This window comes from Phyllobates terribilis, unplaced genomic scaffold (genome assembly GCF_046119375.1).
Source record: "Phyllobates terribilis strain yellow unplaced genomic scaffold, ASM4611937v1 Scaffold_13__5_contigs__length_258822181, whole genome shotgun sequence".
NCBI lineage: Eukaryota > Metazoa > Chordata > Amphibia > Anura > Dendrobatidae > Phyllobates > Phyllobates terribilis.
This window is the reverse complement of record NW_027362773.1, coordinates 167,629,008-167,645,669: the sequence shown is the minus strand read 5'-3', so window position 1 is coordinate 167,645,669 and position 16,662 is coordinate 167,629,008. Positions and strand designations below refer to the sequence as shown.

The following is a 16,662-nucleotide window of genomic DNA, read 5'->3' as shown; positions in this document are numbered from 1 at the left end:
GTCACCCCCCCCCCATATAATGCCCCATGCAGGATGTCACTTCTCCCCCCCATATAATGCCCCATGCAGGATGTCACATCTCCCCCCATATAATGCCCCATGCAGGATGTCACCTCTCTCCCCATATAATACCCTATGCAGGATGTCACCTCTCCCCCCATATAATGCCCCATGCAGGATGTCACATCCCCCCATATAATGCTCCATGCAGGATGTCACCTCTCCCCCCATATAATGCCCTATGCAGGATGTCACCTCTCCCCCTATATAATGCCCCATGCAGGATGTGACCTCTCCCCCCATATAATGCCCTATGTAGGATGTCACCTCTCCCCCCATATAATGCCCCATGCAGGATGTCACCTCCCCCCCATATAATGCCCCATGCAGGATGTCTCTTCTCCTCCCACCCATATAATGCGCCATGCAGGATGTCACCTCTCCCCCCATATAATGCCCCATGCAGGATGTCACCTCCCCCCCCATATATTGCCCCATGCAGGATGTCACCTCTCCCCATATAATGCCCCATGCAGGATGTCACCTCTCCCCATATAATGCCCCATGCAGGATGTCACTTCTCCCCCCCCCCATATAATGCCCCATGCAGGATGTCACCTCTCCCCCCCCATATAATGCCCCAAGCAAGATGTCACCTCCCCCCCCATATAATGCCCCATGCAGGATATCACCTCTCCCCCCATATAATGCCCCATGCAGGATATCACCTCTCCCTCCATATAATGCCCCATGCAGGATGTCACCTCTCCCTCCATATAATGCCCCATGCAGGATGTCACGTCTCCCCCCCCATATAATGCCCCATGCAGGATGTCACCCCCCCATATAATGCCCCATGTAGGATGTCACCTCTCCCCCCCATATAATGCCCCATGCAGGATGTCACCTCTCCCCCCCATATAATGCCCCATGCAGGATGTCACCTCTCCCCCCATATAATGCTCCATGCAGGATGTCACCCCCCCATATAATGCCCCATGTAGGATGTCACCTCTCCCCCCCATATAATGCCCCATGCAGGATGTCACCTCTCCCCCCCATATAATGCCCCATGCAGGATGTCACCTCTCCCCCCATATAATGCTCCATGCAGGATGTCACCCCCCCATATAATGCCCCATGCAGGATGTCACCTCTCCCCCCATATAATGCCCCATGCAGGATGTCACCTCTCCCCCATATAATGCCCCATGCAGGATGTCACCTCTCTCCCCCCATATGATGCCCCATGCAGGATGTTACTCCCCCCCATATAATGCCCCATGCAGGATATCACCTCTCCCTCCATATAATGCCCCATGCAGGATGTCACTCCCCCCCATATAATGCTCCATGCAGGATGTCACTCCCCCCCATATAATGCTCCTTGCAGGATGTCACTTGATCCCACCCATATAATGCCCCATAAAGATGTCAAACACGGCCCCTTATAATGGCCCCATGCCTCCATACATAAAAAAACCCAAAATAAAATACTCACCTCACTTCTCACCTGCTGCCGCTGCTCCGGATTCCTCACTAGCGTCTTCCCGCTCTGCGCTGTGACGGCTCAGGAGAGAGCGCGGTGTAAAGACGTCACCACACCCTCTGACCTGAGACTTCACAGTCAGGAGATGCGGAAGATGCAGGAGCTGCTGTGGAGGCACGGGGAGAGGTAAGTATAGTGCCGGGTGCCGGGGCCCTGAGCAAGTGGGGGGAGCGGGCGCTGACACCGGCACCACACCACCCACGGGGCCCCCGCCTGCTCAGGCCCAGGTACTTGCCCGGGTGCGCCGGGTGCTGAGGCCGATCCTGCTGGTTATACTGGGATGGATTATCTGCAGGTTTACCAATCAGTCAGGATGTTGTCACTGGTTATACTGGGATGGATTATCTGCAGGTTTACCAGTCAGTCAGGATGTGGTCACTGGTTATACTGGCATGGATTATCTGCAGGTTTACCAGTCAGTCAGGATGTGGTCACTGGTTATACTGGGATGGATTATCGGGCAGGTTTACCAGTCAGTCAGGAAATGGTCTCTCGTTATACTGGGATGGATTATCAGCAGGTTTACCAGTCAATCAGGATGTGGTCACTGGTTATACTGGGATGGATTATCAAGCAGGTTTACCAGTCAGCCAGGATGTGGTCACTGGTTATACTGGGATGGATTATCTTCAGGTTTACCAGTCACTCAGGATGTGGTCACTGGTTATACTGGGATGGATTATCTGCAGGTTCACCAGTCAGTCAGGATGTGGTCTCTGGTTATACTGGGATGGATTATCGGGCAGGTTTACCTGTCATTTGGGATGTGGTCACTGGTTATACTGGGATGGATTATCGGGCAGGTTTACCAGTCAGTCAGGATGTGGTCACTGGTTATACTGGGATGGATTATTTGGCAGGTTCACCAGTCAGTCAGGATGTGGTCCCTGGTTATACTGGGATGGATTATCGGGCAGGTTTACCAGTCAGGCAGGATGTGGTCACTGGTTATACTGGGATGAATTATCTTCAGGTTCACCCGTCAGTCAGGATGTGGTCTCTGGTTATACTGGGATGGATTATCGGGCAGGTTTACCAGTCATTTGGGATGTGGTCACTGGTTATACTGGGATGGATTATCGGGCAGGTTTACCAGTCAGTCAGGATGTGGTCACTGGTTATACTGGGATGGATTATCGGGCAGGTTTACCAGTCAGTCAGGATGTGGTCACTGGTTATACTGGGATGGATTATCGGGCAGGTTTACCAGTCAGTCAGGATGTGGTCACTGGTTATACTGGGATGGATTATCACTGGTTATACTGGGCTGGATTTTCGGGCAGGTTTACCAGTCAGTCAGGATTGGTCACTGGTTATGCTGGGATGGATTATCACTGGATATACTGGGATAGATTATCACTGGTTATATTGGAATGGATTATCTGCAGGTTTACCAGTAAGTCAGGATGTGGTAACTGGTTATACTGGGATGGATTATCTGGCAAGTTTACCAGTCAGTCAGGATGTGGTCACTGGTTATACTGGGATGGATTATCTGCAGGTTTACCAGTCAGTCAGGATGTGGTCACTGGTTATACTGGGATGGATTATCGGGCAGGTTTACCAGTCAGTCAGGATGTGGTCACTGGTTATACTGGGATGGATTATCGGGCAGGTTTACCAGTCAGTCAGGATGTGGTCACTGGTTATACTGGGATGGATTTTCGGGCAGGTTTACCAGTCAGTCAGGATGTGGTCACTGGTTATACTGGGATGGATTATCACTGGTTATACTGGGATGGATTTTCAGGCAGGTTTACCAGTCAGTCAGGATGTGGTCACTGGTTATACTGGGATGGATTATTTGGCAGGTACACCAGTCAGTCAGGATGTGGTCACTGGTTATACTGGGATGGATTATCGGGCAGGTTTACCAGTCAGTCAGGATATGGTCACTGGTTATACTGGGATGGATTATCAGCAGGTTTACCAGTCAGTCAGGATGTGGTCACTGGTTATACTGGGATGGATTATCAGGCAGGTTTACCAGTCAGTCAGGATGTGCTCACTGGTTATACTGGGATGGATTATTTGGCAGGTTCACCAGTCAGTCAGGATGTGGTCACTGGTTATACTGGGATGGATTATTGGGCAGGTTTACCAGTCAGTCAGGATGTGGTCACTGGTTATACTGGGATGGATTATCACTGGTTATACTGGGATGGATTTTCAGGCAGGTTTACCGGTCAGTCAGGATGTGGTCACTGGTATACTGGGATGGATTATTTGGCAGGTTCACCAGTCAGTCAGGATGTGGTCAATGGTTATACTGAGATGGATTATCGGGCAGGTTTACCAGTCAGGCAGGATGTGGTCACTGGTTATACTGGGATGGATTTTCGGCCAGGTTTACCAGTCAGTCAGGATGTGGTGACTGGTTATACTGGGATGGATTATCACTGGTTATACTGGGATGGATTTTCGGGCAGGTTTACCAGTCTGTCAGGATTGGTCACTGGTTATACTGGGATGGATTATCTGCAGGTTTACCAGTCAGTCAGGATGTGGTCACTGGTTATACTGGGATGGATTATCTGGCAGGTTTACCAGTCAGTCTGTATGTGGTCACTGGTTATACTGGGATGGATTATCGGGCAGGTTTACCAGTCAGTCAGAATGTGGTCACTGGTTATACTGGGATGGATTATCGGGCAGGTTTACCAGTCAGTCAGGATGTGGTCACTGGTTATACTGGGATGGATTATCGGGCAGGTTTACCAGTCAGTCAGGATGTGGTCACTGGTTGTCATGGCTCCTGATCTCAGCTATGTCTCTTTTCTGTAGATCCCCCCGTCCTTTCTGAGATCACCGGCAGCGATCTGCTGATTGATATGACCAGGACCACGCTGACATTTTACGTTCAGAACTTCAAGCCTAACGACCTGGAGATCTGTGTACGTCTGAGGAGACGAGGAGAGGAGATGAAGACGATCCACTGCTGGAGATCCAGAGCTCAGGTGTCCTCAGCTCGAGCGATGAGGGATGAGGATGCTGAGGGTAGTAGTGTGAATACAGACGTAGAACAGCAGAGTCTGATGAATGGGGCTGTCAGTCACACAGAGGGGCCCCTACACCTGGAGATGGAGGCCGTTATATCCTCCACTAGACCCGGTGTCCTTCGCTTTATTGACTGGCGGAGACTTTACACGTACAGCTGTCAGTGTTCTCTTCACATCACTCCCAGCTATTCTGAGGATAACGGAGCAGAATTGTCTGTCCATGTATCACACCCGGCTCTGGCAGAAGTCGCCCTCATCAGGAGGACCCTGAGGGTCACCGGAGGTAAGACCACCTACCAGAATTACATGGGGTCAGTCAGGATGGGCTCCTCCTCCAATTATTGCTGCCTCCAGTTCGTATAGTGTGTGACCATCATTACTAGAAAAGGAACGTGCCTTCAGGGAATGTACACGGTTCAGTGTAAAGTATGGAGGAAAGATGAAGCAGTAGCCAGAAGGTGAATGCTTGGTGGGTTAGGTTGTTATCAGTCTTATACCACAGAATTTCTGTAAAAAAAAAGTGGAAATTATGGCACACTTCATACCTACAGAGTAATTTGTGACTTTTTGACGGTTTTTACAACTTATGCTGCATTGCAAAAGTGGCTTCATAAGTGGGCAGAGTTTAGTGTGAGGCAGCGTGGACTCCTGCAGCCTGATACTTATATACGGCAGAAATTGGCATAAAAGTATAAATTTAGAATATGGATGCAGACAACCATGATGTTCATTTAATAAAATGGTGCCTCTTCCTCTGGCACTCCTCAGCTGTATAAGACCACCATATGATGCAGCAGCCTCAGCCATTACAGGAGAGCTCGAATAAAGCACAACAGCAGTACTAGGCTGGGTTTAGAGGGTCTGTATCCACAGCACATTGTCTGAAATGACTGCTGGACCCCTGACCTGAACTTACAACCCTTTAGGCACATGAGGCTGCAAGTTTGGAAGGGTGGGGAGATCTGCAGTCAGTCTGGACATTATGGTCGGCATACAGACCATGAAATTCAGCTGTCTGAACCCGATCTTAGGCTGCGATCGCACTGCCGTCTGAGGCCGATCTTAGGCTGCAATCGCACTGCCGGCTGAGGCCGATCTTAGGCTGCGATCGCACTGCCGTCTGAGGCCGATCTTAGGCTGCAATCGCACTGCCGTCTGAGGCCGATCTTAGGCTGCGATCGCACTGCCGTCTGAGGCCGATCTTAGGCTGCGATCGCACTGCCGTCTGAGCCCGATCTTAGGCTGTGATCGCACTGCCGTCTGAGCCCGATCTTAGGCTGCGATCGCACTGCCGTCTGAGCCCGATCTTAGGCTGTGATCGCAATGCCGTCTGAGGCCGATCTTAGGCTGCGATTGCACTCCCGTCTGAGGCCGATCTTAGGCTGCGATCGCACTGCCGTCTGAGGTCGATCTTATGCTGCGATCGCACTGCCGTCTGAGGCCGATCTTAGGCTGCGATCGCACTGCTGTCTGAGGTCGATCTTAGGCTGTGATCGCACTGCAATCTAAGGTTGATCTTAGGCTGCGATCGCACTGCCGTCTGAGGCCGATCTTAGGCTGCGATCGCACTGCCGTCTGAGGCCGATCTTAGGCTGCGATCGCACTGCCGTCTGAGGCCGATCTTAGGCTGCGATCGCACTGCCGTCTGAGGCCGATCTTAGGCTGCTATCGCACTGCCGTCTGAGGCCGATCTTAGGCTGCTATCGCACTGCCGTCTGAGGCCGATCTTAGGCTGCTATCGCACTGCCGTCTGAGGCCGATCTTAGGCTGGGATCACACTGCCGTCTGAGGCTGATCTTAGGCTGGATCATAGTGCCGCCTGAGCCTAAATGTCACGCACAGTGTTGGAAAGACAAAGTGGAACACGAAAGGATGAGGGGAAAGGAGCCTAGACACTAAGGAATGAGGCAGTGGAGACCTCCTAGGCTGATCTGATGTCACCCTGTCTTCCGTACCGCCCCTATATTGGTTGCTCACCAATCGCCGAACAGGAACCTAAAACCCAGTATCTCCCTAGAGCTAGGCCCTGGCTAGGGAAGTGGGGGATGAGCGCTAGTCAGTCCCTGCTAACAATTAAAGACAGCACGGGGAGACAGGCACAGGGGAAGTAACTTAGCTTGAGCCGACTTCAGAGAGATTACACACATGGCCTCCTAGCACCAAAGAGGAAGTAAGCAGACTGCAACAGCTCCAAGCCTTTACAAAGGGTCATGTGAATATCACCGGCGCCTCCCTCTAGCAAACAGCAAGTATTTAAACTCCCAGGCCACCCAGGCCTGGGTGTCAATTAGCCGAAGGAAGGTAGACGGTGGGTCCTAGATTGAGAGAGCTAAGAAGGTGTCTGTAATGCCAAACGAAGAGATCTTCTGCAACCAACTGCAGGGTGACTGTTATTTCTGACACACCCGTGACACTAATCTTAGGCAGGGATCACACTGCCGTCTGAGCCCAATTTTAGGCTGGGATCACACTGCCATCTGAGCTCAATCTTAGGCTGGGATCACACTGCCGTCTGAGCCCAATCTTAGGCTGGGATCACACTGCCGTCTGAGCCCAATCTTAGGCTGGGATCACACTGCCGTCTGAGCCTGATCTTAGGCTGAGATCTCACTGCCGTCTGAGCCCAATTTTAGGCTGAGATCACACTGCCGTCTGAGCCCAATCTAAGGCTGGGATCACACTACTGTCTAAGCCCAATCTTAGGCTGGGATCACACTGCCATCTGAGACCAATCTTAGGCTGGGATCACACTGCCCTCTTGAGTCCTGAAGAAGAAGGATCTGCCCCGTGGCATCCACACACGATCCTAAGCAGAGCCCAATCACTTTATCGTCCATTTGGCACAACATGCTGAGGTTTTTTTCCAGTGAAAATGATGAATCAAGTTCTGGTTCTTGCTCATCGGACCAGTCGTATGCGTATGGGGTCAGTTGCGCACATTATTATTATGGTGTAGACGTGTGATTTTTTACTAAGTGACCCAAATTTAATAGGTCAATTTAATGAATGCAGAATAACACTTGTGCTAATAACCATGCTAAATAATGCGCAAAAGCAAAATCGATGTAAAGGTGGAGATGTTGATCCACCCTCTCTGAAGAGTCCTAATTTATTTTATTGTGTGACCTGTTTGTTTCATGCAATTATTCCTTATGTAGGCTGAAGTTTTCCTGTTTTCAGGGGTTGACAGGGTTAACTGTAAGGCTAGCCCATGGTTTGGGGAGGAATAAGTGGGCACTAGGAGTTAGTTCCAGTTCAACTACAGAGAAGGAAGACTACTCTCAATATTGCCAGTCTTATTGGGTGTGCACATTGAAGAGCAAGGCTGGGACACGTCCATAAGGTATAGCAGCTGGAAGAGCTCCTTTACATAGTCCGTAGAGTGCAGTGCTGGGTGCAGTGGTCACAGCGAAACACATTGATCCGTGTGGCTCTGTACTGAAAAGATGGAGGTCCTCAGCTTAACCTGTTGTACTTCAGCAATGCTTCTCACAAGTGATGTGCCTCTGTCGTATAATGCAAATGAAGAATTCAAGTGTATTACCTTCTACCTTTTATACATAGTTCCAGGACCAAGTAAACCAGAGTTTACTTTATTACTAACGCCTGGCTCATTCTTCATGACAACAAAGGGTCCCAACTTACTTCAAGTTATGGCAGCTTGCGGTCTGAGAGATACAGCAATTCAAGAGTACTCATGTGCACACACCCAGGGACACCTGTGTAGAGTGATTGGGGTCTCCAAAATATACCTCGGTCATGGAGTACCCTTACACCCACACCGTCGTTCTTGTCAATGCCAATAGTGCACTGTGGACTGAGCTACAGTGATGAGAATCCATTGCCCCAGCACCGTGGTTATATCCAATTGTGCTTCATCTTTTATGGTTTCATCAGAAAATTCTCCTTTTTTCCTCTTGTAGTTGCTCCGACTTTACTAAAGATCGTCCGTCCAGCACATGTGACCCACGAGGAGCAGACCACGCTGACTTGTCCAATTATGGGGTTTAAGCCCAGGACTTTGCAGGTAACATGGCTGAAGAAGGATCAGGGAGGCCGAGAGACAGAAATCGTAACCTGGAAATCTACTGAGGAGAAAAACACCAGCCGAATCCACGAAATAACCGAGCAAGAGCTTGAAGACAAGTCCTACAGTAACCTAAGTGCCTTAATGATGAGACCAAGTATCCAGGAAGATGATGGCGTCACGTACATCTGTAGAGCCTATCACCCGGCCACCGAGAAGAGGGCAGAACAAGCAATGGTGATGGAGGTTACAGGTGAGAGCGCTCGGGGGTCAGGGCATTGTGGGACCCCACACACCACCATAACTATCTCACAGACATCAGGAATGGACACAGATTAGCATTCAGACAATGGATGTAAACAGTACATCTGCTCTCAGCCACAGGCTGGTGCTCGTGACCTACTAGAAGTAAACCATCGGAGATCCAATGAGACTCCCATGGTAATGGCCACGATGAACACCATGCAGTCAGAAAATGCATAGTCAAAAACTACAAGTTGTTCTGTGACCCAGTTGGCTGCACGCCGGGGGTCATACACGGCGTTTGCTGCACTTTCAGTAGACGTTTTCTTGGCATAGAACATCCATTTAATGAGAATTTTCAAGCTAGATGGAGTCATGATTATTAGATGGGTAAGGACTAGTGTTGAGCGAGTATGTTCTGTCCGAGTATGCTCGGGCCGAGCTCCGAGTATTTGCAGCTGCTCGGTGATATGGTTGAATCGCTCCCGTGTGCATGATTTGCGACTGTTTGACAGCTTTATTACATGTGTGTCTATTTCTTACACATTCCTCCCATGTAATAAAGCTGTCAAACAGTTGCAAATCATGCACACGGGAGCGATTCAACCATATCACCGAGCAGCTGCAAATACTCGGAGCTCGGCCCGAGCATACTCAGAACAGAACATACTCGCTCAACCCTAGTAAGGACACAAGAGTGATATTACCCCTCTGCACTGGGGAAAGACAGAAGACGGGTGATAGGTAGCAGATCTTCATGGTGTTCATGGCAAATGATAAAGAGAAGGATGTCCACAGAGTCCATGACAGACCCCTAATACTACAGGACAACGGGGGTCCGCATTGACCGTCCTGTGACTGTAAAGCCCTCCTTCCACCCATTGACCTGTGATCGTGGAGCTGTAGTAATAACTAGAGATGGAGAATAGATGTGCAGGACTCCGGCCCATCAGCCAGGGCAGTAACCTGTGACCGCGGGGCGGGAGCTCTGCGAATCTCCTTGCCTCCCGGCACTCCTGGTTCTTTTGATTAGCCGGGCTGTTGCAACGTCAGCAATACGGCGTGAAGTTCACAAGGCTGATGTCCCTGAGTCCTGCACATCCATTCTCCATCTCTTGCATTAAGCATTGCCACTCTGAATGCAATTACATGCACGACTACACTCAGCATTAGGCCATGGCCCCACCATCAGTATTTGGTCAGTATTCAGTCAGTATTATTTCTCAGGAGTGGGAGCCAAAACCAGGAGCGGGTGATAGAAACAAGTCACCAATTCTGCATTTATTATACCTTTTCTCTGATTGTTCCTCACCTGGTTTTGACAGGAAAGGAAATGAGCAGTCGCCATGAGCTGCCGGTGAAACAGTCCTTTAATTCGATGTAATCATTCAGTACAGCGGTTGGCTGGGGGTGCAGGGGTGAAGGAGGGGACGACGGCCGTTTTGTGCTGAAAGCCGCTCTTCTGCGGGTCCAATGGTGCAGCTGATGTGCTGCTACTTCCTTGTCCGCCCGTGCACCTGTGCAATAACAATAATTAACACATGCATGAAAAGCATTGAACAAAACAACAGTGCGTATTCTAAAAACATCTCTCTACAGAAGCACGGACAGATCTAGTTTGTGATTCCGTCCTAATGGAGCTGGAGCATTGGTATCTAGAATTGCACAGGTGTACGGGCGGACGCTGCTCACCTATCCCCAAAAGTCAGGTGCACCATTGGACCCGCAGAAGCGCGGCTTTCATCGCGGAACGGCCGTCGTCCCCTCCTTCACCCCCGCGCCCCCAGCCAACCGCTGTACTGAATGATTACGTCACTGGCAGCTCATGGCGAGTGCTAATTTCCTTTCTTCATTTCTTCTGAACATTTGTATACAACACTGACCGCCGTACCCCCAAACAGACTGCCGGCGACTACAGAACCCACTGAAAAGGACAGCAGGTACAAGTGGCAGCAATAGGTCTGGTGCCGATAGAGCTTCACTTTTTTGTATTTTGTCTTTTACTTGTGTTCTTCAGAGGAGGCCGTTTTGTTGCATTTTCCATGTTTTAGCCATAATTACAATAGCATGTAAAAGTTTGGGCACCCCTGGTTAACATTACTGTTATTGTGAAGAGTTAAACAAATTGTAGATGAAATGTTCTCTAAAAGGCCTAATGTTAAAGAGGACACATTTCCTTTGTATTTTAGACAAAAAAAATACATATTGTCATTTTTTTTAATTTTAAAAATTAGAAAAAAGGAAAATGGGCTGATGTAAAAGTTTGGGCACCCTTGGAGATTTGTGTGCTTAGATACCTTTGACCAATTAGCCTGTTAGGGTTATGGCTTGTTCACTACCATTGTTAGGCCTGGCCGGTGATGCAAACATCCCAGCTTTATAAAAACCTCCTCTAACCTTGTGCCAAAAACCAGCAGCCATGGGGTCTTCTAAGCAGCTGCCGAGCTCTGACAATGGTGGAGGCCACAAAGCAGGAGAAGGTACAAGAAGATAGCAAAGCGTCTTCAAGTCGCCCTTTCCTCAGTTCGAAATGTAATTAAGAAATGGCAGATACCAGGAACAGTGGAGGTCAAGATAAGGTCTGGAAGACCAAGCAAAATTTCAGTGAGAGCTGCTCGTAGGATTGCTAGAGAACAAATCAGAACCCCCGCTTGACTGCAAAAGACTTTCAGAAATATTTATCAGACTGTGGAGTTGAGGTCCATTGTTCTACTGTTCAGAGACACCTGCACAAATATGGCCTTCATGGAAGAGTCATCAGAGGAAAACCTCTCCTGCATCCTCACCATAACATTCGTCATCAAAAGTATGCAAAGGAACATCTAAGCAAGCCTGATACATTTTCGAAACAAATCCTGTGGACCGATGAGGTTAAAATAGACCTCTGTGGCCACAATGATCACAGGTATGTGTGGAGAATAAAGGGTTCATAATTTCAGGAAAAGAACATCTCGCCAACCATTAAGCATGGAGGAGGATCAGTCATGCTTTGGGGTTGTGTTACAGCCAATGATACAGGGAACATTTCACAGATAGAGGGAAGAATGGATTCAATTAAATGTCATCAAATTCTTGATGCAAACAGAACACCATCTGTAAAAATGCTGAAAGTGAAGAGGATTCTACAAATGGATAATGATCCTAAACACACATCACCATGCACAATAGACGACCTCAAAAGGTGCAAGCTGAAGGTTTACAATGGCCCTCACAGTCCCCTGATCTGAACATCATTGACAATCTGTGGCTAGACCTCAAAATAGCAGAGCATGCAAGACGCGCCAGGAATCTCACAGAACTGGAGGAATTCTCCAAGGAAGAATGGATGAAAATCCCTCAAACAAGAAGTGAAAGACTCTTATCTGGCTACAAAAAGCGTTTACAAGCTGTGATACCGGCAAAAGGGGGCGCTACTAGGAACTAACCATGCAGGGTGCACAAATTTTTGCATCGGCCCATTTTTCTTTTTGTAATTTTTAAAATGTAAAAGATGAAAATATATTTTTTGTGTGTAAAATACTAAGGGAATGTGTCATCTGTAACTGTAGGCCTTTTAGATCATTTCATATTCAAGTTTCTTAACTGTTCACAATGATGGTAATTTTGACCAGGGGTGTCCAGACTTTTACATGCCGCTGTATGACTTGAAACATTTTTACCTGTCACACAAAAAGTTGCAAACTCCCTTCCATAGGCAGTGGTGTAAAAAGTGGAGAAGCATTTCTAGACAGAAGTGTCACATCTTAAGATGCTCCAAATCTATCAAACATCATGCAGCACTTCGAAAAATTTTGGAAAAAGGGGCAACACGACCACAAGCAAAACTGACTTATAATTTCCTCTAGATAAATTCCTCATTGACCGGTCATAGGAAAAGCCTTGGGAAACGTAGGCTGATGTTGTGTTTGATGTTTGATGTTCCCTCAGCTGCTCCTGTGCTGGATGCCATAAAGCAGACAGAGGAGACGGTCCATGTGGGGGGCACCATGAAGCTGTCCTGTAAGGTCCATTCGTTTTACCCGGCATCTATAGAGGCTACCTGGCACACAGACGACGGGCGGTCCATGCCCTCTGTCACCAGTGACGTCCTCCCTGACCAGTCCGGTCTGTTCCATGCCACCAGCTCCATGAGTTACAGCCCAGCACTGAAGGATCGGGGAAGGACATTCAGGTGTGAGGTGAAACATCAAAGTGCTGGAGCCCTGAAGACGGCGACGTGGGACCTGCAGCATCTGGGTGAGTGGATCAGAACGAGACCTCTCCATATTGTGACCGGCTGCCTAATCACACACTGCATGAACTGACTTCTTATGCTTTATAAGATGAAAAAATGGTTCAAAACGTAACCTTTCTTGTGATCGGGCATATTGTTCTGTCGTTACGTGTAAGTCCAGGAGAGTGAGTGAAATGTCCTGCACAGGGGCCTACCGAGAACTCACCTGCCTGTGCTTAGGGCCAAACCTGACTGCACCATGGCTGGGGTCTTGATGGTGGTCATCTATTCGGGTGTCACTGTCCGTCCTATCAGCTTTGTATGTTGCCTTCTGTGGCATCTCGACGACCGACCACAAATAACATAGAATCAGGGTTTAATTTCTGGATCGATTGCCCTCTTCAACCTGGTGTGGTAGTGATGGAAAATAACACTGTAAGCAGCCTGAATGTTCTCAGTCTTATGCAAGGGCCCAATCCAACGCAGGGGGCACAATCCTGCGCAGGGGGCCCAATCCAACGCAGGGGGCACAATCCTGCGCAGGGGGCCCAATCCTAGGCAGGGGGCCCAATCCCACGCAGGGGGCCGAATCCCACGCAGGGGGCCCAATCCTAGGCAGGGGGCCCAATCCTGCACAGGGGGCCCAATCCTAGGCAGGGGGCCCAATCCTACGCAGGGGGCCCAATCCTAGGGAGGGGGCCCAATCCTACGCAGGGGGCCCAATCCTACGCAGGGGGCCCAATCCTAGGCAGGGGGCCCAATCCTACGCTGGGGGCCCAATCCTACACAGGGGCCCAATCCTACGCAGGGGCCCAGCATCAAGCTGGAACCTGAGCTGCCAAACCCGGAGGTGTCCGGAGCCCTTGCATCATTGCACGTCCATTCATTTGATGTAGATCATGGGGATGAGCTATGAAATGCTGCGCTCGGCCTCTTGTGCCCTGTGTCCTGTTCAGGTGCCTAACAGCAGAATTCACACCGGTCAGGGCCACAAAACCCTGTTTGTAGAAAAAATTATAAAGATTGTGAATAAAATGCTAATGAGGAAAGCTCTGGATTTGTGTTACACAGGGGCCCACCAAGGGGCATTCACACTAGTTAACCCTTTAGTGCCAAATGATGCACATGTATGTCAGTGCTGTTTGGAGGTGGCTCAGGAGCTGCGCTCCCTCTACGCCTCGTAGATGCCTCTAACAGCTAAGGCAGGAGGGGAGGTCTGATCTCTGCTGTCAACCATTTAGATTCTGCTGTCAATGCCTGATGGCAGCATTTAAGAGCAGCAGTTGCCGGTGCACACGTGCATCATCTCCCATCGGGATATGAATTTTTAGGGCAATCAGGGAGTGGCTGAAGGCCCCCGTCGCTGCTACTTTGGTACTTATGAGAACCTATGTGAAGCTCGGCCACAGGTCCAGTTCAGACGAGTTCCCTGGATCAACGTCCATCACAGAAGCTAGTGCCATAACCAGAAACGTGTAAAGCCAGCTGAGCCTCAGGGAGACTGATTGAAGAAGGAGGAGTGCATCCAGCTTCTAGACATGTAGACATCAATGAAGGAGGACCACCAGGTCTGAAACGCGTCTGCTTCAGACAGACCCCTTGTGGGGTTGTGACTTTATTCTACATGTCCAATTGTATTTTTAATGGCTTCAATAAAGTTTTGGATTTTATGAGTTACCTGAAGCTGGATGAACTCCTCCTTCTTCAAAAGTATAAGGTAATATGTTCACTTTATGAGGATGTACTAGTACCAGGCACATCACTGTGTCAAGGCCAAAGGAAGGTAAGGCCGCTGAACCCAAAATACCGGTCAGTGACAAGAATCGTTGACTGAAAGAGGGTAACGAATGCTGCTGATCTGTGAAGATGGTTTATACGGGGTAAAACAGCCTTCACGTTTCGGCTCTGGACTGGTGCCTTCTTCAGGCCCTATTACAGTAACAAACATCAGGAATAGATAAGACTGGAAAAGGAAATGACCTCATTGGGTTGGGTCAAAAGTTATGACACCACAGAAAAATGTCTAAAAAACCTTGAGTTGGATGAGAGCCCAGGATTCTACCTTAAGCAGGGAGGGATATGCTGCCCCCGCGCCACCAAGTCAGATGCAGAAATAACAGGCCACGAATGCTAATGAAGGTTATAACACAACAGAATAAAACTATATCAAAACTACTCCCTTACATATAGATACCAGTAAAAATAAGCAGGATAAAATCAACTAGAACGTGTCGTGAAATATCTGCCTTAGCCCCCTGAATCTGTGGCTTAGGGGACCAGGGGTCAGAGAAGACGAAGTGTCATTGACAGAACTGAATTATGTTATGGAACGTGCACAACACTAACAAGCTGATGATTTAGCTGTCAGAGGTAACATTGCCTGCTGTGATTGACATAAGCTGCGCGCCGTGTAGCCCATGACCTCCTCCACTTCCTCCACTGATGGAGGCAAAGAAGAACAATTGTCCTGTGCTCGGCAGCACTACTGCCCGGACGGCAGGGCTGGGACATGTGGCTCCCACACTCTTACTGCCAGATGTCATAGTATGAGGGTTTTATTCATATTACCCGGTCCATTTCCATAAGGGGTGCATGGCAGGCCATACAGGTGCCAGTAGTGGGGGCACTTATTATTATTATTATTTATATAGCGCCATTGATTCCATGGCGCTGTACATGAGAAGGGGTTACATACCAGATACAGATATCACTTACAGTAACTAACAATGATAGACGGATACAGTGGGAGGAGGACCCTGCCCCTGGGGGCTTACATTCTACAGATACATTGTATATTATTATTATTTATATAGCACCATTGATTCCATGGTGCTGTACATGAGAAGAGATTACAAACCAGATACAGATATCACTTACAGTAATGAACTAACAATGATAGACGGGTACAGGGGGAGGAGGACCCTGCCTCTGGGGGCTTACATTCTACAGATACATTGTATATTATTATTATTTATATAGCGCCATTGATTCCATGGTGCTGTACATGAGAAGAGGTTACATACCAGATACAGATATCACTTACAGTAAAGAACTAACAATGATAGACGGGTACAGAGGCAGGAGGACCCTGCCCCTGCGGGCTTACATTCTACAGATACATTGTATATTATTATTATTTATATAGCGCCATTGATTCCATGGTGCTGTACATGAGAAGAGGTTACATACCAGATACAGATATCACTTACAGTAAAGAACTAACAATGATAGACGGGTACAGAGGGAGGAGGACCCTGCCCCTGCGGGCTTACACTCTACAGATACATTCTATATTATTATTATTTATATAGCGCCATTGATTCCATGGTGCTGTACATGAGAAGAGGTTACATACCAGATACAGATATCACTTACAGTAAAGAACTAACAATGATAGACGGGTACAGAGGGAGGAGGACCCTGCCCCTGGGGGCTTACATTCTACAGATACATTGTATATTATTATTATTTATATAGCGCCATTGATTCCATGGCACTGTACATAAGAAGGGGTTACATACCAGATACAGATATCACTTACAGTAACTAACAATGATAGACGGGTACAGAGGGAGGAGGACCCTGCCCCTGTGGGCTTACATTCTACAGATACATTGTATATTATTATTAT

The 16,662-nt window shown here is 48.5% G+C and overlaps 1 protein-coding gene across 2 annotated transcripts in view; it reads left to right on the top strand.

The window, feature by feature from the left end:
* The window catches only part of LOC141174221 (uncharacterized), a 241,200-nt gene that overhangs the window by 153,981 nt on the left and 70,557 nt on the right, over window positions 1-16,662 (top strand). For both annotated transcript variants that reach the window (XM_073659036.1, XM_073659037.1), the window contains exons 5-7: window positions 4,334-4,831; window positions 8,472-8,828; window positions 12,746-13,054. In XM_073659036.1, the coding sequence (XP_073515137.1) occupies window positions 4,334-4,831; window positions 8,472-8,828; window positions 12,746-13,054 (1,164 nt within the window). The remainder of the gene's footprint in view (window positions 1-4,333; window positions 4,832-8,471; window positions 8,829-12,745; window positions 13,055-16,662) is intronic.